At 39.1% G+C, this 27,234-nt stretch overlaps 1 protein-coding gene across 5 annotated transcripts in view; it reads left to right on the forward strand.

Annotated features, from left to right (window-relative positions):
• Positions 1-27,234, forward strand: part of rbfox3a (RNA binding fox-1 homolog 3a) — a 526,601-nt gene that overhangs the window by 452,351 nt on the left and 47,016 nt on the right. For all 5 annotated transcript variants that reach the window (XM_067430370.1, XM_067430367.1, XM_067430369.1 and 2 more), the window contains 2 exons: positions 10,918-11,166; positions 25,380-25,526. In XM_067430370.1, the coding sequence (XP_067286471.1) occupies positions 10,918-11,166; positions 25,380-25,526 (396 nt within the window). The remainder of the gene's footprint in view (positions 1-10,917; positions 11,167-25,379; positions 25,527-27,234) is intronic.

Consider the following 27,234-nt stretch of genomic DNA (forward strand, 5'->3'; position numbering starts at 1 on the left):
TCTCTTGTGCATATCACCACAGGGCTTTACAGAGAGAAATCTATAGGGCTATGTTGTATGTGTGTGTCTGTATGTATGCTTTGTGTGCTTGCATGAGCTGTTGGTTCGATGTGTGTCAATGCCCCTCATTATTTTGTCTTAACCAGCCACGACAAGTCATCTTGTGACATTCACTAGCGACAGTGAAATCCCATTGGTCAGATAGATAGATAGATAGATAGATAGATAGATAGATAGATAGATAGATAGATAGATAGATAGATAGATAGATAGATAGATAGATAGATAGATAGATAGATAGATAGATAGATAGATAGATAGATAGATAGATAGATAGATAGATAGATAGATAGATAGATAGATAGATAGATAGATAGATAGATAGATGTTGAAGGTGTATGAATACATTTTGCTTTGACTGTATATGGAAAATACACTAAAAGTACACAGTTTAGTTTTTCTAATAGCCTTTTAATAGCAAAAACAAACATGTCCCTCTGGTACACATGCTTAGGCCAGCGTTTGTCGAGTCAGACACACTCAGTTGTATAGTTAAAGAAGCAAACAGTTCTCACTCTCTAAACTTAATAGCAACTTCTCCTCTGTGTCTGCTATCCTCTCTAGAATACAGCAGACCTTTGCTCTTCTGTTGATCCCAAATCCCGTCTGCCGTTTGCACGGGAAATCACTCACACATCTCGCATTGCTGTCCCCGCAGAGGGATTTTATCATCTGGAAAAAAACAATAGCATTCCTACGCTGCTGTGCTCACCATTTTAAGAGCGCTGCTGTCTCACAGCGCTAAATTTCACCCTTCAAACCTGCTTTATGTCACGGTGTTACAACTAGGTGAGACAGACACACCACAGCAGCTCTCCTTCTTACGCTTGAGTTCACACACTCGGTAAGAAGTGCTAGTGGGTGTGTGTGACTGTAGTAAAAAGGAGAATAAATGCATTGGCCTAATAGCTGTGAGAGAAGAAATGGACCCTATGACTCACAGATTAAAGTAGATTATGTCTGCGTATAAAAGGGGGGATCCTAGCCGTGCCCAAAGAAACACATGCGCCTCTCTCGCGGTCTGTGCCCAAAGCACTCGGGGGCACCGGGAAGGACCTGTGCTTGGCCGACGTGAGAGAAGCATCAGCCCAGCCTTTGAAATGATTTCCTAAGTACGCTTGGGAGGGGCTTTTCAATCCAATTTGCACCAGCAGAGTGCTTCGCAGTAATCAGACTAGAGGCGTGGCACGAGGCCTGCGGCTATGGAAGCGCACCGCTGAGAGCCGATCGATACCGGCTGGCCCCGACCAGTCCAAATTCACCCTTCACTCAATTTCAATTTCAATTTCAAAGTACTTTATTGGGATGATTGTTTTACATACAACATTGCCAAAGCATCGATTCCACAACAAAGGTAGATGTAACAGTAAAACATAATAATTAGATAATTATTATTATTTATTATATTTATTTATATATAAATTATTATATAATTATTTTTGAATTTATTTACTACTTTTATTCCACAAGTACACACAACATTGAACATTGACAGTAAAGCCGTTTATTATGTTATGAAATATTGTGAAATAAAGACCTGTAATATAACTGATAATAATAATAATAAGAAGAAGAAGAAGAAGAAGAATCTCAATAATTATATATATATAAACACTGTATACAGAATATATATTTATATAATTTATCTCATAAGTATTTTACATATAAATCTAACATGTTTTTCTTAAATATTAATTATATATGCATAATGATTATACACAGTAGACAGACATGTGGTATGTAATCATAAACTCTTATTTTGGATGCGATTAATTGTGATTAATCAATTGCCCAGCACTTATATATATACTATATAATGTTTATTTTTATCATTACTTATGTGTATGTATGTGTGTATATATATAAAATTATAATATATATATATATATATATATATATATATATATATATATATATATATATATATATATATATATATATATATATATATATATATATATATATATATTATAATTTTTCTCACATTTATAATGAGTTTATGCTGTCTGTGTTTATACTGTCTGAAGTGTGCACATACACACACATTAGTACTTTGTTATTATAATTTCTGTTTTTCCCCCATTCTTTTGAAATCGGTACCTTTAAATGTGTGCACAAAGTGTGTGTATGTGTGTTTGAAGCAATAGATTCATATGAAAATATCCTGTTCTGTTCTGTAGTTCTTGATGTAGCAGCATCTTCTCTACTTGCTGGTCTTGTGACAGTCACTTACACGCCTGTCCAATCCACTCGCAAAACATCTCAAACTTCAATCGGAGCTCTGAGCATCCATGATCTGCTCCACTGAGGATTTTTATTTCTTTCCGTGTTTGTGTCGAGCAATCGAAAGCGTTTGCCAACATCGTTAATCAAAACTTGCATAAGGCCTCCCTTTGAAACTGATGAAAGGTCTTGAGTTCTTGGCAATCTCGGTCTCTATCCATCTTGCAACCTGTGGAGTGGCTGTTTGTGGTCCCGGTGGTAAGGCTAAGGGTTAAATCTTGGCTTGAATGACTAGGATGCCCCGCTCACTCTCCCCATTGGGAAGGAAATAAATTAATTTAGCGAGCATCGGCTGAGGCTCTAAGGCTGGCGGAGGGGTGGAGGAATAGTGGTTGGGGGTGGATAATACCATTTAGCTCATCGCAGAAATCATTTACCGGAGCAATTTGATGACAAGAACGAGGGATGTTTTTATAGTATGCCATGGTTTCAGTCATATTGGTGGAGATCTTTCTCTGTCCTCCTTCTATTCTCTCACTCTTCTCGTTTCTGTCTTCCACATTTATAAGCTATCGAGGTCTCATTCTACAGAACGATGTGGAAAGGGCACTGATTAAATAAAAGCCGCCGCAGTGGAGGGCTGTATTAAATATCAATTTCTGATTTAAGTTTATCAAAAACAAAACCACATAGCAAGTGATATTTCTCCAGTCCACGGCCCTGCATAGTTCTCTGCTCGGCTCAGACGTCAGCGCTTTGTTTTGGCTTCCCCTATATTAAGCCTATGTATTTCCTGTGTGGTGTGACACTTTCATAACAGTAATGGGCATTCTCAGGATTTGTGTAATTTGACTTTTGTAGTGTTATTAAAGAGGTCAGAACTCGTTTCAGTGTTCCCCTTCACCCAGTGCAGCATGGGAACTGTCCGTGGTGCTGAACTCGTTTCAGTGTTCCCCTTCACCCAGTGCAGTATGGGAACTGTCTGTGGAGCTGAACTCGTTTCAGTGTTCCCCTTCACCCAGTGCAGTATGGGAACTGTCTGTGGAGCTGAACTCGTTTCAGTGTTCCCCTTCACCCAGTGCAGCATGGGAACTGTCTGTGGTGCTGAACTCGCTTCAGTGTTCCCCTTCACCCAGTGCAGCATGGGAACTGTCTGTGGTGCTGAACTCGTTTCAGTGTTCCCCTTCACCAAGTGCAGCATGGGAACTGTCTGTGGTGCTGAACTCGTTTCAGTGTTCCCCTTCACCAAGTGCAGCATGGGAACTGTCTGTGGTGCTGAACTCGCTTCAGTGTTCCCCTTCACCCAGTGCAGCATGGGAACTGTCTGTGGTGCTGAACTCGCTTCAGTGTTCCCCTTCACCCAGTGCAGCATGGGAACTGTCTGTGGTGCTGAACTCGCTTCAGTGTTCCCCTTCACCCAGTGCAGCATGGGAACTGTCTGTGGTGCTGAACTCGTTTCAGTGTTCCCCTTCACCAAGTGCAGCATGGGAACTGTCTGTGGAGCTGAACTCGCTTCAGTGTTCCCCTTCACCCAGTGCAGCATGGGAACTGTCTGTGGTGCTGAACTCGCTTCAGTGTTCCCCTTCACCCAGTGCAGCATGGGAACTGTCCGTGGAGCTGAACTCGTTTCAGTGTTCCCCTTCACCCAGTGCAGCATGGGAACTGTCCGTGGAGCTGAACTCGTTTCAGTGTTCCCCTTCACCCAGTGCAGTATGGGAACTGTCTGTGGAGCTGAACTCGTTTCAGTGTTCCCCCTCACCCAGTGCAGTATGGGAACTGTCTGTGGTGCTGAACTCGTTTCAGTGTTCCCCCTCACCCAGTGCAGCATGGGAACTGTCCCGTGGTGCTGAACTCGTTTCAGTGTTCCCCTTCACCCAGTGCAGCATGGGAACTGTCCGTGGAGCTGAACTCGTTTCAGTGTTCCCCTTCACCCAGTGCAGCATGGGAACTGTCCGTGGTGCTGAACTCGTTTCAGTGTTCCCCTTCACCCAGTGCAGCATGGGAACTGTCTGTGGAGCTGAACTCGTTTCAGTGTTCCCCTTCACCCAGTGCAGCATGGGAACTGTCTGTGGAGCTGAACTCGTTTCAGTGTTCCCCTTCACCAAGTGCAGCATGGGAACTGTCCGTGGAGCTGAAGCCGCTTCAGCACTGCTGCCATGTACAATGTGGAGTTGGGCAAAAATCTGATTTTCAAAATTGTCTCATTTTCAATTTGTAATTTGAACATTTTCAAATGGAATGAAAGAGATTTAACCAATGACTGTCTGATTTAGAGTCTATGAGCTTTCTGTCTCTCTGTCTTTTTTAAATATATGTTATATATATTAATATGTTTTTTGCATTACCTGGTCTAGTTACAAAAGAATGTTTTTTATATAAAATGTTGTTTGTCTGTTTGAGCTTTTGTATCTTCTATTTTGCCACCTTCCTATTGTAGTTTCACACAAAAGAAATGCATATAGAGTCAAACCCAAATTTATTCAGACATTTTCTCACTTTATCAGTTTATTTGCTATAGTTTAGAAAATGGTAATAAAATATGACAAGAACTCAGAGTTAACCTGTCAGAACAAATTCATCTTGATAATGTCTGATAACTTTGATAGAAAGGTATGTAATGGATTACAATCAACCAATCAGCTGTCAGCTGTTAAATTTAAGTACATAATTAGATAATACTAATTTATCATCAATTACATCATTTAACTATATTGTCCTGCACCCACTAGTAAAAAATATATCTGGTGTCTGAATTTTTGGTTTGACTGTATATAAATTTAAACCTTTACGTTGACCAACTTTCCTGTATAAAAAATTCCATTCATTATTTGCTCATTAAATTGCTAATTTTTTTTAATTAAAATTAGTGCTGAGGAAAAAATAATCAGGATTAATCGCATCCAAAATAAAAGTATATACTGTGTATAATTATTATGTATATATAAATATACACACACATGCATGTATATACTTAAGAATACCTTTTTAAGAAATATTTGAATGAATATACTGTATATATAATGTATCATATATAAATAAAAAAATATATACAAATATATGATTTTTCTTAAATATATACATGCATGTGTGCATATTTATAATAATTATACACAGTACACACTTAATATTATGTAAACACAAACTGTTATTTTGGACAATTCTAAAATAATCACAATACATTTTTTTCCCAGCACTAAATATATCCATCCAATCTTCAAGCTTCTTTTTATACTATTACAAACAAGGCTTTATCATGACAACATTGTAAGTTTGCCTTTACAAACTTTCCTTTTAATTATAAGCCTTGGCCGTAACCGTATGATTCTCCCGGTTTGTAAAATTGGAATTAGAATCATGCATCCTGTTAGCAGGAATTCCATTAGAATTTAAAAGGCTTCTCATTTGACTCGAGCAGCAGAGTTCTGAGGAACTCTTTCAACTGACTTCAGACATTTCACCACAACTTTTCTCTCTCATCTGTCTCTCTCATCTCTCGGTAACCTCACATCATGTAGTGGTCACTCTCTGACCGCTGCGATGACGGACAGTCCCAAAGGTTCCGTTTTACAGCACATCCGCTCGGCGTCTGTGGTGGAGTACGGCACAAGCTCAGGTCATCACTCAAGCTCTCTGTGACCGCAGGCGGATCTAATGGGAGCTAATCGGGCGTCAGCTCTCTTAGGTCATTTTAGCTTAACCTTATATAGTAAAAGAAAAAAACAGAAAGCACATAGAAACAACAAGAAAACAGGGGCCAGGCGGGTTTAGAGAGCCAACACCTTCAGCACAGGTGTAAGACGGAGAAAACAAAGCACATCATGTTGTTTGCAGGTGCAATAGCCGGAAAAAAACACATCGAAAAAACGTGAGGCTGGATTACTGACTGTTTCATCCGCCTCATAGCCCACCAGATGCAAAGGAAGCCGCTCTCTATCCTTCATCTTATCTTTGGAAAATGTGGCTTACTCGTCCATTTAGCCCGCTGAATATTTCATAGCGCGGAGTCAACGCACACGGCAATAATAAGGTGATTTCAAGCGAAAGCCATTTCCGGCAGACTTTACGGGTGTGCGAGCACCTCAGCCGAATCCCCCCACCTTGCTTTCTGCCCAGACCCCAAGATGGAGCGGAGGCCACCCCTCCCTGTCAGGCTTATCTACTGTTTTTCAGGCCGCTGGACAGACCTCACCCCCATTGGCGCTTTGAGACTGGGGGATGCATCAATACTGCTTAATGTTTTAGTGAATTACAATATCCACCTCAGGCTATGGCTGCCTCGCTCCTTTTCCTCTGTCTGACTAGGAAAGAGTAAGACTCAGCCTGGGTGGTGCAACTTGAGGAGGGGGATGAAAGAACAAGATGCAGCGCTAGATGGACGGACACGCATACCGAGAGAGACAAACTTCCACATCAAATCAATAGAACACCTGCACTTGTCAAAACTTAGTTCGGCACCCCACATAACAGGAGTTGCGTGTACGGGCATGTGTGTTTGTGCATCAAACTGTACATGTTTCATCAAAATGGAGCTGTACATCGCTTGCTTAGCACACTGCATGTTGCGTCAGCGTCTCTGGTTGAGCTCCTGGAACTTCAAGACACTTGTAAGGAAGTGCAAACAGAAAGAAAGAACTGAGAAGTAATAACATTTCCTTGCTTCCTTATTCCTCACTCCTTCTCACCCCTCCATGCCTGTCCGTCGGCGTTCGGCCACGGAAGAGTGCGTTTTTCATTTGGATAATGGAGCGTTGACTCTAATTGAGAGGACAGCCTCATTTGTTTGCCAACATGTCAATGGCTGGGCCTCTCATTGTTTCCACTACATTTACATTAATGCATTTCTCCCCACTTCTATTAAACTGCAACCCTCCCTGGCCAAGGCTGCTGCCGCCGCCGCCTAATGCTGCTTAGTCAGTGAAAAAAGGTTAATAACAATCAAGCAGAAATGGGAAAGAAAGGCTCTGTGTTTCCTACGGCTCTTCATTGGCCTTCTGTAATGGACAGCGGTTGAAAAGGCAGAGGAAGCCAAATTCTGCTGAGATTTTCTCTTTTTGTCATTTTATTTATGGCCTTTTTAGCCCATATTAAAGGACAATTGAGAAAGACAGGAAAATTGAGGGAATGGGATTGGGGTATGACCACAGGCCGAACTCGAGAACCATCAGCTCACAAGCACCACAGATTTGTATTTATTTATTTTTTTCATTTTAATAATTACATTTTATCTTCATTTATAGTTTCATTTTAATAAAATAGTATTGTAGTTAGTGCTGGGCCATTGATGAATCGCATCCAAAATAAAAGTTTGCGTTGACATAATATATGTGTGTGTACTGTTTATAATAATTATGTATATATAAATACACACACATGCATGTATATATTCAAGAAAAATGTTATATTTATATATATATAGTATTTATATTAGTTATATAAGATAAATTATATATTTATATATATAGTATTTATATTAGTTATATAAGATAAATTATATATATATATATATATATATATATATATATATATATATATATATATATATATGCAAATATCTCTGTGTATTTATATATACATAATAATTTTAAAAAGTACACACACATATATTATGTCAACGCAAACTTTTATTTTGGATGCGATTCATCATGATTGTTTGATTGTTGTATTTTTATAAAAGAATTGCAATTATATTTTTACAATTTTAGTAATTAGTTGATGCGTTTAACTGTTTAAATGTTTACTGTTTTGGCATTTTTTATATTTTCTGTTAGAAATTAGACATGTAGGTGTGTTTCTTGGAATTTCAGTTAATTTCAATCCTACTTCATTACATTTAAATGCAATTTAGCATTCAGTTTGCTACCTGAATTCAAATTTAATTCAGATTCAGGTATATTATTGTCTGCTCAACTTGTTACATGGTTCCAAACAAGAAGTAATTTGTGTCCAGGGGTGCCTTGTGTGTGCGTGCGTGCATGCGTGGGTGTGCGTGCGTGCGTGCGTGCGTGCGTGCGTGCGTGCATGTGTTTTAGCTCATCAGATTTTGATTAATTAAGGAGCAGGCAGAGTAAGTGAGTATGAGAGATCCCATTACCCAAAAGTTGGTTAAAAGCGCTGTTATTGCCTCTCTTTGCCAAGAGCTCTCAGGACAAGCTCAAACTCCAAGGTTCTAAATTTGTATAAGATTAATACGTAGATATGAGTCCCTGGGGCTCCAGCTTTTATATAGCAAGATTCAGACACGTACAGTACAGTACACAAACACACATTTACAGAAGCACACACATATACTTTGTACTGATGACCTAGTTGCACCTGTGCTGACAACAGCACACTGCCCTGGAGAGTAGCCCTCATCTGTCATCACACACACACACACACACACACACACACACACACACACGCACACACATACATATCAGTGTTTTACCATTGAGATTAGCCAGGTCATCTGTCATTACAAACACACATACACAGTACACTACCTGAGAGATTAGCCATTGCACATCAACACACTAACACACCTGCATTCTGTCCAAATGAATACTTCTCATCTCTCATCATCTTACAACACACACGCTCTCTAAAATAAGCCATCTGACCATCTGTAGTATCAATAAAATTCACTTTCATGCGCATAAGCACTCGTTTACAGACCCAAATGAAATAAAAATGGAGTTTCGTAGCTTTATTTTTATATGAAATTATATTATTTATTACATTACATTATATTATATTGTTTTATTTTAATCTATATCTACACTTTCCAAGCAACTTTATTAAGCATATTTTTATTTAAAATGATAGATTTTTTATATTATTTTAATAATAATATATTATTTTGCATACTAATCAGCTTCTAAAAAAGTTACTATCCCTACTGTACGTCCCGTCCAAACTTCCTGTTTGAACAGGAAATACGTCAACACAGGACAGAAATCTACACACGCCAAGTAACTTTTTCATTGGTCCTTTAAGCTACATACTAAGAACCGTCACAAAGTCAGTCTCCACCGGCACAAATGATGACACCTGACAGAGAAAGAGAGAAAAATGATGCGCCGCCACATCCTAATGTTCGCTGATAAGATTAGAAAACATCGTGTTCTTCGGTGACTCAAAACGAATGGGAAAGCAACAGAGTAAAGAATCTCATTTGCATTCTCTTCAATGGAGAGAAATGGATGAGAAGAAAGAAAAAGCACATTCATTTACATGCTGATACACAGAGCGAAAGAAAGACACCCCTTCACACAGAGACCTAAATGAGGGGGTAGATACTCATTTAATTCCAGCGCGGAGACAGAGAGCGGGAGAAAGCGCTTAAGTGAGACAGAATGAGCGAAACAGAGGGAGGTGAATATGAGGGAAAAGACGAGAAAGGCAGTGAAAACGGGAAACAGCAGCTTGTATTAGAAACCTGTAATTTAAATCAAAGGTTATAATCAAAAATTTATCAGTTAATTGATCTCGCACATGCTGCTTGCCAAGAGAGCAATTTAGAACCCTGTCGCTCGGGCTGCAAATCTATCGAGCGCTGCTCTATAAAGTAAGTTTGTTGCCTTGTAATGATCAAGCAGTCCTCTAATGTTCTCTGAGAGCTGATATGATAGGGCCCAGACAAAGCCACTCAGCAGCCGGGACCCCACGCGTCTCAGAGAAGACAAAGAACAATCATGCTTCAGCTTCACTTGAAGGAACAGTCCACCCAAATAATCCAATTCCTTCACCATTTACTCCGCTTCATGTTGCAAATGCGTATGCTGTTGTTTTTATTTATGCATCTTCATTCAATTTTCCTTGCAGTGACAGTTTATTGTGACCACATCTGTCAAGCTCTAAAAAAAAAACACCATAAATGTACCAAAAGAAGACGTGATTTATTCAGTTTGCGGTAGATTTATGTGAGGAACACATAAATGTTGTTATTCACTGATAAACTTCCCCTCAAGTTAGGATTATTGAGTAAACGGAACTTGAGAAAAGAGAGTCAGTCCAAATCTTTTAAAAAGAATTAGTCATTCACAAAAGTTCAGATTCTGGTCCTAGAGGTAAGAATTATCAGCAAATAACAAACTTTGTTATTAAAATCATCAAATAATCTATTGAATGGCGTTAGATAACTTTGAATACAGCGGACAATTTATTTGGACGACTTTTATGGTGCTTGTTTTCCTCTGAAACGCTCATTTTGGATGATTCTTCAAAATGTCTTGAAGATAACATGAAGATAAATCTTGAATAATTATCATTTTAAAGGCAAATATTAACGTGTCTCACTAATAATGGTGAAAAAAGGTTGGGGGGGGGGTGATTTGTCTCGGGAGCAGGAACAGGAATTTGTATCAGTTGTTGGACTGTATCACTATAAGTGGTGTTAATATCTGAGGCTTATCATGGTGTATGATTCAGTTTGTCAGGTACAGTAGTTGTTCTAGAAGTTGTTCTGCCATTATCACGGAATTTGGTCTCATTCTCTCCAATCATGTGTTACCACAACCCAGACATACTGTACAGGGGCGATGATCGCTTTTGTCACGTCTCATTGCAGGCTTTGTTCTTTCAACAGCCAGAAAAACTGGATTAGTATGAGATACGTAAGTGTAAAACTGATAAGATCTGTTTTTTCATTTCCAGGGTAACCAAGAGGCCCCAGCTCCCCCAGAAGCCATGGCTCAGCCGTACGCCCCTGCGCAGTATCCTCCCCCTCCACCTCAGAACGGGTTGCCTGGCGAGTACACCCACCCTGGGCAGGACTACACGGGGCCGAGTCCGGTCCCTGAGCATGCTGCAGCCCTCACCATCTACACACCCACACAGACACACAGCGAGCCTCCTGGCACTGACAGCAGCACGCCTTCCCTTACAGGGACTAGCAGCATACCAGTGAGTACTATTGGCAAATCATTTTTATTATAATTTTAATGTTCTTTTCTTTTCTTTTTTTTCTCTTGCTAAATTCTTGTAAAAATAAATAAATAATAATAATAATATATATATATATATATATATATATATATATATATATATATATATATATATATATATATATATATATATATATATATATATATATATATATATATATATATATATAATTTTTTTTTGCAAGTAAATAAAATTATATAGTTGGCTATAGTTTTATAGTTTTTAGTAACATTTTGAATTAGATTTATTTTTTATATTTTGTTAATTTTATTTTTTTTTATTCAATTTTAGTAATTTGTGATGGGCTATTAACATTTGTATTAGTTTTATTATTATTATTGTGTTAGTTTACTGTTTAGGGTTAATTTAAATGTTTAGTTTTTATTTATTTCCAATTAGTAATTTTAGTACTTATTTCGATTACTTACCGGCAATATTTTTGATTTATCAGTGAGACAAGCCAACAGACTATCCAAACTGCTCTTATTAGATCCCAGGGGCAGATAGATTTGGGTATTGTCAGCATAACAATGAAAAGAGATACCATGTTTTTAAAATTCAACCTCGAAAGAAGCAAATACAAGAATAAAATTGGGCCAATAATAGAGCTTTGGGGGAGACCACAAGTAAAAGCTGTTTATGTCAATATTTTTAATATTTTTAGTTAACAATATTAACCCTGGTTAGCCGAAAACTTTTTTTTTAATTAGGAGCTTAAACTTAATACTTTGTTTAGTCAAATTGTAAGAACAATAATTTGTTGGTGATCAGATCAAGATTGTTGCAACTTGCATGTCTTCCAAAGAAATGTACCTCAATTGGAAAAGTACCATTAGGTGTTTATTTAGGAAGCCTTTTAGGTTTTTTTTTTTTCTATTCCAGTCATACGAGGAACAAAATCACAATGCATTCATCTTATTTATTATAAGATGTTGATGCAAAAAAAACTGTTATTTCACAAATATGCAAAAATCCACTGAGACCAAAAAAATAAATAAATGCAAGAAAGTCATAATCAGACTCAAACATCCCATTTTTAACATTGCTGCATTCAGACACACTGAGATAAAGAAAAGTTAGGGCTAGGAAATAGAAGAGTTCAGAATGAAAAGAACTAAAAAGATAAAAGGACAGACAAAATAACATTTAGAGGAAAACCGTCCTTCTCCATTTTGTTATTTTTTCTTTCTCTGTCCATTTTATCAAGCATTAAGCCATGGCTATCACACGGCTCCATATCTTAAACCCCATGGAGCCATTTACCATGGCTAACAATATCACAAACGTCTCAATGGACCACTTAACGAGTGCTGTCCAAGTGCTCTATCTGAGCATATGACATGCACATGATGAAATAAAAGAAACTCTGAGAGTAGAGACTGTCCTTATACCCGGTCCCGTGGGTAAGTTATGTATTGCCTGTTTGTGCTACCCGTTCTTGGTTCCTATAGGCCTTTGATTAACACATACACTTACACTTGGAGGAAATGCAGGAAAAAAAGACGGACAGATGATTCCCTGTGAGTCATTTTAATTTTTTATTTTAGCACTTAGACTTTATTAGATTTTATATAAAGGGCTGGTTCCAGGGCTTGACACTCATCCTTTACAAGACCCCTATATTGTGGGCCTTGTAAAATACAAGATTTGAGCATCGGCTAGTCACTATATTCACCTGAAATGTTGTCGGAAATTGGACAAAGTGTCCTAAATTTGTTTAGGTAAGGATTGTCATTATTTTTGCTAAACTATTGTATTTCTTACATTAACAAGGTATTTAATGTTAGCTATATTGATTAAACACTATATTGCCATAAGTCTTGGGATGCCTGCCTTTACTTGCACATGAATTTTAATGATATCCCATTCTTAATCAGTAGGGTTTAATATGGATTTGGCCCACCCTTTGCAGCTATAACAGCTTCAACTCTTCTGAGAAGGCTTTCCACAAGTTTTAGGGGTGTGTTTATAGGCATTTTTGACCATTTTCGTCTAGAAGAATATTTGTGAGGTCAGGAACTGATATTGGATGAGAATGCCTGGCTCACAGTCTCCGCTTTAATTCATCCCAAAGGTGTTTTATTGGGTCAGGACTCTGTGCTGACCAGTCAAGTTCCTCCAGACCAAACTCGCTCATCCATGTCTTTATGGACCTTGCTTTGTGCACTGATGTCATGTAGTCATGTTGAAACCGGAAGCAGTCATCCCTAAACTGTTCCCACAACGCTGGGAGCATGAAATTGACCAAAAAATCTTGCCATGTTGAAGCATTAAGAGTTCCTTTCATTGGATCTAAGGGGGCAAGCCCAACCCCTGAAAAACAACCCCACACCATAATCACCCTCCACCAAACTTTACACTTGGCACAAAGCAGCCAGGCAAGTACCGTTCTACCGCCAAACCCAGACTCCTCCTTAGGGTTGCCAGCCAGAGAAGCATGATTTGTCACTCCAGAGAACACGTCTACTCTGCTGTAAAGTCCAGTGGTGGCGTGCTTTATACCACTGCATTCTGGGCTGAGCTCCTGAGAGAGACGCATTCTTTCAAAAATATTTGTAGAAGCAGTCTGCATTCCTAGGTGTTTGATTTTATACACCTGTGGCCATGGGAGTGATTGAAACACCTGAATTCAGTGATTTGGAGGGATGTCCCAATACTTTTGGCAATAAAGTGTATGTCAATGTTGTTGATAAACACCTTTTTTTGAGGATAGACCCCAAATTTGGCCTAATTCACATCATAGTTAACTAGGAAGTGAAATGTGACACAGCCAGAGAAAGGGCATAAGAGAAGGGTGGGAAAGAGATATTAAAGAGCATGAAACTTTTCTTCAATGCAAAAAGAAGTATAAGGTCTTCCTGGCCTTAGGGGGGGGAGAACAGATGAAAAATGTAATCTTTTGCTCTTTCTGATTGGGATATGTGTAAAGCTCTGTGGTGGTGTGGTTTAAAGGAAGTAGATATAATCCCACGCTCAGCAGGTCACAGAGAAGCGATGCTGACAGGCCACGTAAAGGCACCTGAGCTCTGGCTGGGCTAATCTACAGCTCGATTGGAGGATGTACTTAAACTGTCATTCTGGCCGAACCCACCAGGGAAATTCTTCCTTTCTCCCTCTTTTCTCTCTCCCTGTGGAGGATCATTAGCAAAGAAGGAACACTACACCTCAGAGAGTGGACTGTAATCACATCAGATCACATATCAGTTCACATTATCACAACAGCACAGACTCTAGATGCTTGGTAACTCGGCGATAAAAGACTACTTACCTCTCTTTAGGGTACGTGCTAACCGTTTTCCACTACGACTGTCATATTGCCTTGGGTGGGATTGTCTAAACTGTGATTTGCAACTCGTTCAAACACAGCCGTACTGCTCAAAGGAGCGTGATGTTATGTTATTAAGGGAATGCCATTATTTCCTGCACTTATTCTTGGCGGCCTTCCCTGAGTAGTTTTTACTGTGCCATTGATAATAGTACTGCAGGTCTGTGCGCTCTTTAAGTCTCCATATTTGTTACCGGCTAAACTTGTTACGAGTCAGATTACCTCGTCTAATTAATTAGAGCTTTGCGCAATACTGAAAGGCCAGTGTCTCCTTTCTAGATGGCAGGTGACGGTTTGTATTCGCATCTCAGTGGGAGGGAGGGATGATGGAATCGGAGGGGAGGGTAGCAGAAGTGTGGAAGAACAAAAAAAATATAAAGCGGCTCAAGCTAATCCCTTTAAGTGAAGCGCTGGTTTGGCCCTAATCGGATGTAATCTACCTGCTTGGCAGCTTTCCAATCAGATAGTTTCAATTATGTGGTTGTAGGGGCATTCTGAAGGGGGAAGTGCTGAGCTGAGCACTTTGAAAGTGATTTGCAGATAACACTGAATGAGTGCGGCAATAGAAACGATTTAGCAGGACTCATTCCCCTCCCAACCGCACATACAAACACACGAACGCGTGCAAACACAAGCCTTCTGTGACGTTGCGGTAGGGAAGGGGTTTGGGTGTGAGGTCCAATGTGGTGGTGTATGATAATGTTCAGGCAATTATTTCTTGGTGCTGCTTGGCTGCTCCATTCCTTGAGGAACGTGAAGTGCAGGGAAGTTGCTCCTTTACAACAGGAATGGAAACAAGAAGCACGCCGGCTGCATGGAATGATTGTACTCCAGCATTTGGGAAGTCTCAAATGAGAAGATTGATTATCTCCATTTGAACGATCATTATGTAATGGCAGCTGTATATTTTTTATGTATGAATTATTTGGTGTGGCATTTTTAAAATGACGTTGCTTCTAAAATTGTATAAATGGCTTTTATACTGTCATTTTACTAAAGCAATGGATATTTAATTTATATATATACACTAGTGCTGTCAAATGAATTAATTTTGATTTGCATTCAAAGTAAAAGTTTGGTCTTACATAATACAGTATATGTGTGTCTACTCTGTATAATTATTATGAATATACACAGATTAGGCATAATATTATGACCATTATGATATATTGTGTTGGTACCCCTTTTGCTGCCAAAACAGCCCTGACCCATCAAGGCATGGACTCCACTAGACCCCTAAAGGTGTGCTGTGGTACATGGCACCAAAATGTTAGCAGCAGATCCTTTAATTCCTGTAAATTGCGAGATGGGGCCTCCATAGATCCGACTTGTTTGTTCAGCACATCCCACAGATGCTCGATTGGATTGAGATCTGGGGAATTTGGAGGCCAAGTCAACACCTCAGACTCGTGCTCCTCAAACTATTCCTGAATCATTTTTGCTTTGTGGCAGGGCACATTATCCAGCCGAAAGAGGCCACAGCCCCAGGGAATATCGTTTCCATTAAAGGTTGTGCATGTTCTGCAACAATGCTTTGGTACGTGGTACATGTTAAAGTAACATCCTTATGGATGGCAGGACTCAAGGTTTCCCAGTAGAACATTACACATTCAGTGATGAACAGGGGTCAGCATGTCTGTGGCTATGCAGCCCAATACACAACAAACTGCAATGCACTGTATTCTGACACCTTTCTATCAGAACCAGCATTAACTTCTTGAGCAATTTGAGCTACAGTAGCACGTCTGTTTGATCAGACAACACAGGCCAGCCTTCTCTCCCCACGTGCATCAATGAGCCTTGGCCACCCATGACCCTGTCGCTGGTTCTCCACTGTTCCTTCCTTGAACCACTTTTGATAGACACTGACCACTGCAGACCGGGAACATCCCACAAGAGCTGCAGATTTGGAGATGCTCTGAGTCGTCTAGCCATCACAATTTGGCCCTTGTCAAACTTGCTTAAATCTTACGCTTGCCAATTGTTCCTGCTTCTAAAACATCAACTTTGAAGAAAAAATGACATATTTGCATGTATATACTGTATATATATTTATATAATTTATATATAAATTATGATTGATGATATAGAAAATATTTATTTTGATGGGTAATATTGACAACCCTAAAAATGTTTTGTTTAATTTTTCTGTAGCACCAAAAATCTCTTTTTTTTTAGTTCACACAATAAGCGTTTGTTTTCAGGATGCATGTGGGAACAATCTATTGAAACTTGAAATGGTGCATGTTCACTAAAAAAGTCCTGGACAAAGTATGTTAGAGCGATAAATAGTCCACATTTGTCATTCAGCAAACCATTTGGCATACTTAATCCCATGGCAACTGGAACGTTGTGTAACAATCCTGACTTCAGTTGTAGTAATTGGCTGTCATAAACCTTTAGAGGAGCTAATATACCTACTTGGGGTTCATTTGGGAAGCTTTTCTTAGCTGACCATAAAATCCTCTCGTATGGATTTACTATTAGCTTTTTTGGCAGGACCCACATTCTGAGACCCTAATGCAGGTTACTTAGGTCCTCCCCATTATTCTCCTGGTAAGTGGAGTGCTGGAGAGAGGGTTATAGTCCATGTACACATACAAGAAAGACATCAAATCCTCCACCTAAACATCTCGCGACATCCTCCAGAAAACGACCTGGCAACCCAAATGAGCAGGGAGTTTGCCTCTGCCTTGAACGGTGAACACTTTTAATTACTTTTCACCTCGTCTGTGGAACTTAGGAGAGCAAAGCCCTCTGAAACCTTGTCTCTGAAAGAGACAGATGCAGCCAATGCTAGCTGCAATATAATTAACATGCAATTAACACAAATTAAAAGCCAAATTGCGCAGACGAACCCCCTGTAGATGGCTGCTTAGCGGTGACGATGAGATAATTAGATCCAAACCTGGAGTGCGGAGTCTCGAAAGCGTACCTCTCCTTTCCCTCTCCTGGCCTGGTGTCAACTCCTCCAGAGAAGAGCTCTTCAAGCCGCAATGCTCAAGAGCAGGAGAAGTGCTCTGAATGAAGCCAGAGAGATTATATCATTCTAGTCGAGAGCGAGCGTGCCGGACTGTGTGTTTTATAAAGCACTTGTTGTGGCAGAACAATTGTCCTGTTTTTATGCAAAGCATGCAAGATGAATGTGAAGTAGCCCGTCGATTTCTCTTCATTTTTATCACTGCGCGTTACTCGCCGCTCTGCGTTGCTACATGATGCCTTACATCTGAGAAGACCTAGTCAATACGTGTTTCCATAAAGTAAGCAAATCAAAGCCCTCATCCTTCTCTCCAGCACTTCGTTGGGCAGAGCGAGGAATTGGAGGCTCTCAGAGGCCACGCTCCGCCGGTCGGTAATGGGCGAGTCCGCGCCTTCGCACCGCTCACCTGTTAGACATGATAGATAGCTCGGCTCTCTCCAGAGCGACTGCAGACAGAGCATGTGAATGACCGATGGCACCGGCTTGATGGATGAGGATGAGGGAGCGGGAAGAGGTGCAGCCCAGGGAGCGAGGGCACCAGGGGGTAATTGCACCTCCGCTTGCCCATCCATCTGCTCGGCTTTCCATCTACCACCATCAGGCAGGGGCTACGGGCCTCCACTGCTCGCCGACCTCAGGCGGCATACACAAGGGGCAGGACGACAGGCTGTGTGGATCCAGAACCGACCCGTGTGCTTTATCTTAACAGGGCTTGACTGTCTAAATAGTTGCAATGATTGATAGTGCCAATGTGCTGGTAAACACGGTGTCCTCTCACGGAGACCCTGGAGAGCCCATTGGGAGAGTCTGTGCATTAGAGAAGATGAGGAAGTTGTCAGATGGAAAAAGCAGGAGTTGGTGACCCTCGACATTTAATGGTTCACAGGTTTCACTGCTGTTATACTGTATAACCTGTAGCAAGAGTTCAAACTTACCTTCATCATTCCCAAATAAGACTGACTGACCATGTGACATGTTGTGTGGTGTAGGTTTAGCAACATTTAAGAACATCATTTAGTAATCATTGATAAGGAGCAACGGGACCAGTTGGCTGGTTGTTGGAACTAAATTTAATCACAAAATAAGTAAAAAGATCAGTCTGGCCAATTTAAAGTGATGGTACACCAACAACAAACAAAAAAATTCTGTCATCATTTACTTACCCTTGTGTCATTACAAAACCTATATGACGTAAAGCACAACATTTGAACAGTTTTTATCCATACAATGAAAATCAATGGGCTCTAAAACAACAGTGGACTCCATTGACTTTCATTGTATGGGGGAATAATGCTTTGTATGGCATTGTATGAACTGGACATTTTTCAAAACAAAAACAATATATTTTGTGTCCTACAGAAAAATATCAAACAGGTCTTGCGGGTGATTAAATGGTGACAGTTTTCATTTTTGGCTGAACTATCCCTTTAAGCCACAATGGCAGCTCCTGTGTCTTTAAAGGGCAATAGTTTGTGTTGGACCACCATAATCCAGCCCTGCTGTCTGGCTCTGTACTGTGATGGACTGTGTGAGGACTCTTTGGAGCAAGAATGGGGCCCAGAAGATGTTAAATACTGTTAGCTTTGTGCTTTAGTCTTAGTTTTCCATTAAAAAATACCTTTGGTGGAGCAAGTCATGTTGTTACTACTGTAAAGTAAAAATATTTTTTTCTTTTAATAAGGTTGCTTGAATAAATATTAGATAAGCAGAATGATGCAGAGGTGTTTGTCTACTTGTTTTATTTATTTATTTATTTCTGTTCATTGCAAAAAAGATGAATCAGTGAGACCCATAGAGATGTAAAGTCACTTCTGTCATGTTACTGGTGTAATTTCCCCTGTAAAGACATATGTCCTCTGCAATAATGATTTTGTTCAGCGAGTTAAACTTTAAAATCTCATTTCAGCTGATATTTTATCATGCCATTTTTCACCTTCTCTCAGTAATGAGTGGAAAAATGAACGCCTTGCAGGTCCAAATCTTTTGCATTTGAGTTGGTATTATGTTCTTAGCTGTGTCTACATAATTGCATTTACTTCACCTTTTCCCTCTATTTTTCTCTGTCAGGGTGCAAGAGAAAAGGGATGGAGTGATAGATATCTCATTATATCTTCATTACCTAATGCGTGATATATTGCCGTCTTCCATGATTCATATCTCTTGTGTGTTTTGTGCTTAATGAGGGGGAACTTGTCCTGCCCACTTATTATAATTAACTATGTACGTGAAATACAATAAAAACAAGCTTAGAAATGTACAGTTAAATCTGAAAACTAGCAAAAAAGATTGCCAAAGCAAATGAAATCTCCCCTGAAATCAAAAAAAGATCCCCTGAAATCATGTGTGAGGAAGTTTTGATGCATCAGTCTCATAAATTAAATTAATTCTCATAAATAATTTGAGTTGGCCTATTCTTTTAGCCTGTATTAGGCTTTATGGGATCTAAAACATTAGCCATTTCACCATATCTAGCGTCATACTCCATGTTTGGAGTATTTAAAGTATTTTTAAAGTACATTTTATTTTATTTTATACTAAGGGTCAGGAGTTTTATTAGGGGCCAAGCACCGAAGGTGCGGAGGCACCTATTGAAATCGTTAGTGTTCCTATTATTATTCTGCTTCTTCTTCTTCTTTTTCCGCCATAGGAGTCTCTGGCAGCCCATAGAACCGTATGGTAAAAAGTTGTGAAATTTGGCACACTCATAGAGGCCAGTCTGAGCTGTCACTATAGCAAATTTGGTGCCTCTAACTCAATCCCTCTAGCGCCACCACCTGTCCAAAGTTTCACTCATATTTATGCTTATAACTTTTGACCCCTAAGGGCTAGAAACAAAATTCTTTTTTCATCGGATTCCTTGGCTCAAGCCGATTCGATTTCACCCTATGATGTCATTTTCCGGTATGCAAATTTTCCCGCCATTTTGAATTTTCTGAAAAACCTACTTTTTCAAACTCCTCCTAGGCCGTTGCTCCGATTTTCACGAAAATTGAAACAGATCATCTTCAGAGCATGTTGACAAAAAGTTATGGAATTCAAGTTGATTCGTCCAATCGTTTTCAATAAACACACAAACAAATTTTACGTGGAGGTTGCAAAAACACACTAAAGGCTATATCTCCGCAACGCTTTATCGTATTCAAACCAACCTTGGTACATGTCATCACAAGCATGACCTGAAGCAACATGCAGCGTTTCGGCGCAGCGCCACCTACTGGTCCGGAGATACGAAAAATGCATATTTTGGCTTATAACTTCTGAACCGTTTATCCAAAAATCATAAAATTGGTCTCATTAGATTCAGGGCGTCATGCCGAGTCGACTGATATCCAATTTTACCATGTCGGCCATTTTGGATGTCGGCCATTTTGAATTATGTGCAAAAATGCTGTATTTTATGAACGCATGAACGGATTGTTACGAAACTTGGTATGGGTCATCACCACGATGCCCTGAAGTAGCCTGAGAAGTTTCGAAACAGCGCCACCTAGTGGAGAATTTTTTTTTTCAAACGCTTATAACTTTGGGTGTGGTTGACATATTTTGATGGGAGTGTGTTTTTTGGTCTCCTGAATCCTTGCCGACTCCAACGATACCAGACTTGCCAGGTTTCGGCATATGGTTTGCGCAGAGTTGTAATTTAGTGCTTAAAAAACATTTGCTGATATCTTCGAAACCGCTAGTCCGATCGAGACGAAACCAGCCTCAGAAGTTCGGAAACATAGGTCGATAGCTATACGCTAATGCCCAAATCTCAAAATATTGATAGTAAGGGGTAGTAAAATCCAATCAAAGTCAGGTGTCAGTCCTTTTTTACGTGTTTTTTCATATAAATGTCTATAACTCCAAAACAAAATGAGATATTTTCACCAAACTTGACACACATATGTATGGGCTCACTATGAGGACACATAAAAAAATTGGTGGGATTGTGCCTCTTGGTGGCGCTATAATAAAACAAAACATGAAATTCCCATTGACTTCAATGCAGTATTATGGTTTAAAATGCTAATGCTATAATTTAAGAATGCATTAGCGTATCGTTACAAAACTCGGTATGTGTCTTCCGCTCCATGTCCTGAAGATACTCAAAAAGTTTCGGGGTAGCGCCACCTTGTGGTCAAAAGTTGTAATAAAATGTACAGAAATGCGAATAACTTTTGATTAAATTAACCCATTGTAATGAAACTGGTCATAATACAGTCAATGGCTCATGCCGAGAACATGGATACCAATTGTGCCATATTTTGCAAACCTATCTGTCCTCCGTCTTGTTATTTGTTAAAAACCTACTTTTTCAAACTCATCCTAGACCGTTTGTCCGATTTTCACCAAAATTGATCCGTATCGTCTTCAGACCATGCTGACAAATAGTTATGGATTTCGGATTGATAGACAAAACAGTTTTCATATACCACTGCAACAGAGTTGAGCCATGATGCAAAAATTACTCTTGAGGCTGTATCTCTGCAATGCTTTGACATATTGACACCAAACTTTGCATGTGTCATTGTCATCTCAATCTGACTAAACCACATCAGTTTCGTAACAGTGACACCTATTGGTCGAAAGTGATAAACCATTAAACCATTATTATTGACTGTATTTAAAATTTGACTGCTATTTTGCCTAAAATCAACTTAATAGGTCCTTAATGGCTCATTGTTGCAGTTGGCTTGAGACTTCCAGCCATGCTGGCATGTCTTGTCTTCTTCTTTGCGCTTGGCCCCGATAATGGCTGCTTGTTATTATTGTTTTCATTACTGTTTGTGCTGAGGACACGATGCCTCAAATCATGCAGCTTTACTTTTCTGAGTGACTTTTTTCAGACTCATTTTCACCTGGCAGATTATGTAAAAGGAAAAAATATCCTATTGACTCAACCTGTTGGACCCCAATCATTTCTAATTGGCTCACTGTCAGTTTTTTGTCAACCTTTGCAACTTACTGTAGCATCTCGAATACTGTGCAACGGAGCTTGTATTCTCACCAGTAACTTACCCTCACTTTTGACATGACAAGAGTCCAATAGAGCCACAAGTTCATCCTTCAAATCAATCCGTCCAATAATCGACACAATCTTTTATATCTGCACTGTAAAAAAAATCATTTCAAAAATAAGTTACCTGGTTGCCTTAAAATTTTGAGTTCATTGAAATTAAAAATTTGAGTTAATAAAATGAACATTTTTGAGAATCGACAACCTTTATTCAAATATTATTAAAGTCCTCATGAAATCAAAATCCATGTTATTTACTTTGTCAGGTCTTAGGGTGAACAATTAATCCGTGCAAGTTAATACACAGAAAAAAAATTGTTTGCCTTAGTAATCTTTAATCAAAATCTGAAAAGTTACTTCCAGTCTGGAAACGGCGTTCCTTCTCATTTGACGGCTTGACATTTAAAATGCGTAACCCCTCCCCTCTACAGTTCGTCTGCTATGAGCGCAAGATGGAGAGGAGGAGCGCCTCTCCAAGTCAAATCCTGCCCACTGTTTAATATTCCGTTTCACTTAGAAATATGTCACAGCACTGAAGAAAACTCACTCGCTACTTCTGGTTCAGTGGGACTTTAAACGATTTTGTAAGCATATTGGGTCATTATGTGTATTTTGTTTGTGAAAACGCAGTGATAAATGACAAATTGTACTATATTCATGATTTATCAAATTTGTTATGTGGTTCGGATACATCAATATTTTAAGTTTCTATTTATTACACCAATTTCCTTCATTGTTTCAACTCAAATTTTTAATTTCAATAACCTCAACATTTTAAAGCAAGGTTACTTACTTTTTTAAGTAAAACCAACAATATTTTTTACAGTGTGGGTGAAGACAACTACAATGTAAAAAATTATATGATCTGTAAGTTATGACAACATACTGTATGTTTTATAACTTACAACATTGTTCAAATATATTTCAAAGCTTGTGCGATCGCTGGCATTGTTCAACTTTATAACACTGTTCATGCTTTGTCAAAAGTTAAGCAATTAAAAAAAAATTAGTATAAAAGATTTAACAATTGTTTTATGTCAGTTTAATGTAGTTGAAGTTGAAATGGCTCAAACATCCAAGTTGATTGTACTTAAATTTAAGCAGCAACTTTTTTTTCTTTTTGTTGACACCGCAGGTTTTCAGAAAATGGAGTTGCAGGTCATGAAAATGTATAGGTGTGAGTTATGTTATAGAGTGTGTTTGTCACTTCTGTTATAGAGTGTGTTTGTCACTATAAATAAGTGAACTGTGTGTGAACGTAGCCGTTTTAAGAACTCAAATACAGGGCTGAAAACTGCATTCTGTTGCTGTGTGAACGTGGCCATAGAGACTTAGGAAGCTACCACATAGCAGCACATTTTCTTTCTTTCTTTCCTACTTTCTTTCTTTCTTTCTTTCTTTCTTTCTTTCTTTCTTTCTTTCTTTCGCTCTCTCTCTCTCTCTCTCTCTCTCTCTCTCTCTCTCTCTCTCTCTCTCTCTCTCTCTCTCTCTCTCTCTCTCTCTCTCTCTCTCTCTCTCTCTCTCTCTCTCGTGCGCTACATTGTATAGTCTGCTCTATACAGCTGTCTGTGGGCCCAGCCAAATGTAGCTGCCTTCAGCACTTCTCTCTCATTGATCCTGCTAAGCCGGGGGAAGTTTAGCTGACATCATCTCTTCATCTGTGCTCCCATGTTCTTCTAATTCATTATGTACATGAAGGGCTGCCGCTCGGGTGCTGCGCTCACCATGCTTTTTCCTTCATTGAACATGTCTGCACAGAATGGGTGAAAAACAAGACAAACTTTTAAATGCAGAGAAGTCGGTCAGCCATTGCATCACATTTGGATTAATTATTCATTCAGTTATGCACCGGATCCTCCCTCAAGAGCGTTCTGTTAGATAATATTGTTCTTTATAGATATTGATTTATTATTTCATAGTGTTTTGTTCTGTATTGTTTCATAATATTTGCTATGATTGAATTTACAGTGTAATAATTCCCTTATAAATTTAGGTTTAGTAATTTAGTTTAGGTTTTCACTGATATTGTGTTTGTTCGATATTTTTTTTCTAAAATCTGCACAGAAAATGCAAAAAATGATAATAATATTGTAATATTATTTCATATAAATAATAGAATCATATTTGATATTAAATATATTAAATTAATATTCACAATACTGAAATTAATATTGATAATAAATAATGCATTGTAGATTGTATGCAGTGTTCTGATTATATTATCCCCAAAAAAGAGGAAGAATTTTTGCTCTCATCTTGGACACTTATTGACAATTAATTGGTGGATGTTCAGTAGAAACGCCACTGCATGAAGCATATTCAGGGTTTTTTCGCACACCATGCGTGACGGCCGGTCAGATCAGGTCTTATGAAGCTCAGCAACAGCGATAGAAATTGTAAGAATGGGATGAAGGCTGTAGCATCAGGGCTTGTGAGGTGAAAGATGAATGTGTGTCACGGACAGCAGTCCATCCTTAAGCACAGCTGTGTCACTACCATTTCCTCCACATGATGGACAGATGAGCACACCATCTTTACGCTTACTTTCTCTCTCCCTCTCCCGTTCTCCCTCAGGTCTTTATAGGCGGCTGCTCAGTAAATGCATTCTCTGGTCTCCCCATGTCAGAGGTTTTTTTCCCCCTTGAAATCTGTATCCACACTTCCTGACAGCTTCCTTAATCTTCACCGCCACATACAAATGTTGGCAGAGCAGAGGGAATTTGTAATATGCCACCGGCATGCCCTGATCTCCCTCTGCTCACCCACCCCCTCACCTCCCGTACCCGTTGCCCACTGCACTTGTACCAGGCCATGACAGCGTTTGAGGTAGGAACTAACAGAGCTGTGCTTGTGTTTTTGTCTTTCAGCAAGCGGACGATGTGGCACAGACAGACGGCTCCCAGCAGCTTCAGCTCCAGCCCTCAGACTCTTCGGAGAAGCAGCAGCCCAAACGGTTACACGTCTCCAACATTCCCTTCCGCTTCCGTGACCCAGACCTCCGGCAAATGTTCGGGGTGAGTCTCAGGCCTCAGCCAGATGGCAGCAGGTTGTGTCTCAGAGGAAGAGCTAATCATAAATCCTGTTTCAATATGACAAGGACATTGATCTTATATGCATCAGAGGAAAACCAGTTTAGATACTGTAGTTATAGCCTATAAGTGTTCATTAGTATGACTAAACTAGGGTATTTTTAATTTGAGTGTGTCAAAAACATACAGTGCAACTAATGCAGTCACTAGTTCTTTTTAGTCAATCAAACACATATAGCTTAGAACTAACTCTAAAACTTCAATTGTTTTTCATATAGCCATATGTAGTTGAAGATTCTGTACGCGTTATCCATTTTGCAGTGGTATTTTATAAAAAAATAAAACATTAAATATTTTGTTCAATTGATGTACTGTATAGCTAAGGCCAATTGTTGAATTTATGTAATCTCTAAAGTTATAGTCTAAAGTTAAGTCAGTGTAACCTTTTGCAAGAATTGATTTAAATGTAAGTCTCATAATCATTCCTTGATTCTGTTAAGCATCCAGAAAATCCATTACAAAATCTTCAGAATGGGGAACACATTCACTATTAACTACAACTTTTGCCTCAATAAACTCCTAATTACAGCTTATTAATAGTTAGTAAGGTATCTGTAAAGTTTAGGTATTGGATAGGATCAAAGTATGTAGAATAAGGTAATGCAGAAAAGGCATTAATATGTGCTTTAAAAGTAATAAACAGCCAATATACTAGTAGTATGCATGCTAATAAGCATCTAGTTAATAGTGAGAATTAAAGTGTTACCCAAAAAAAAGGCTTTTCTTAGCAAATACTGATGCATGTGATCAATGTAATGTGATTGAAAAATGTAAAGACTAAACTTCTTAGAAGTTTTTTCTTGATTTTCACATTTTTCAGTTTATTTCTCCAAGGCTAAAAACTTAAAGGATAAAGTGCTAAATGATTTAACTGCATTATATGAGCTTTAGTTTATATATTTAGTGTGTGACAAGGGATTATTAAAACTTTTTTAAAACAAGGGTATTCAATCAAAAAGTATCGTTATACTGAGAGCAGCGACAGGCTTGGTAATGGTTGGTCGTTATTTAGTGTTTTATCCACAACTACTGCTCCTCAATCTGCGTTTAGATGTAAGCACTCTCGGCTAGAATAAAAAAACAAAACTAATGAATGACTCGCAGCTTTCTTTAACCAGCCGTCTCTTGGACTCACGGACTCACACAGTTAAACTTCAGCATACCTTTGAATTAACAGCAGCCAGCAAGGGAGTGGCGTTAAACACTGGCAGCTTGTTACTGGAGGCTACAGGCAGCGGACAGAGGAGAAAAAACATTGTTGGTCCCAGCTTGTTAAAAACCGGAGTCTGTGTTTACTAAGGACACTGTATAGCAAACGGTAACAGTTAAACTGGTGGAGGACTCTGGGTGCAGCCTGACTGCTGAGTCTTGAGAACATCTGTTCCTCACGCTCTTTGTTGTCTCTAAGAGAGCCTGTCCTCTCCTCTCTGCTCCTCTCCCGTTCTGCCCGGCGTTGATGTGATGAACAGGGAGCCACACAGTAGTCCCACCAGTGGAGATGTAATTAATAGCGCTCCTCACTGTGGTTAAAAACTAGAAGTTTATCCTCATTAGGTTTGTGTTGGCTGACAGCGCCGATGCGAAAACAGGCATATGTGTGACCAAGTGTGTGTATGTTTGTCTGAAGAGACTT

This window comes from Pseudorasbora parva, chromosome 21 (genome assembly GCF_024679245.1).
Source record: "Pseudorasbora parva isolate DD20220531a chromosome 21, ASM2467924v1, whole genome shotgun sequence".
Taxonomy (NCBI): domain Eukaryota; kingdom Metazoa; phylum Chordata; class Actinopteri; order Cypriniformes; family Gobionidae; genus Pseudorasbora; species Pseudorasbora parva.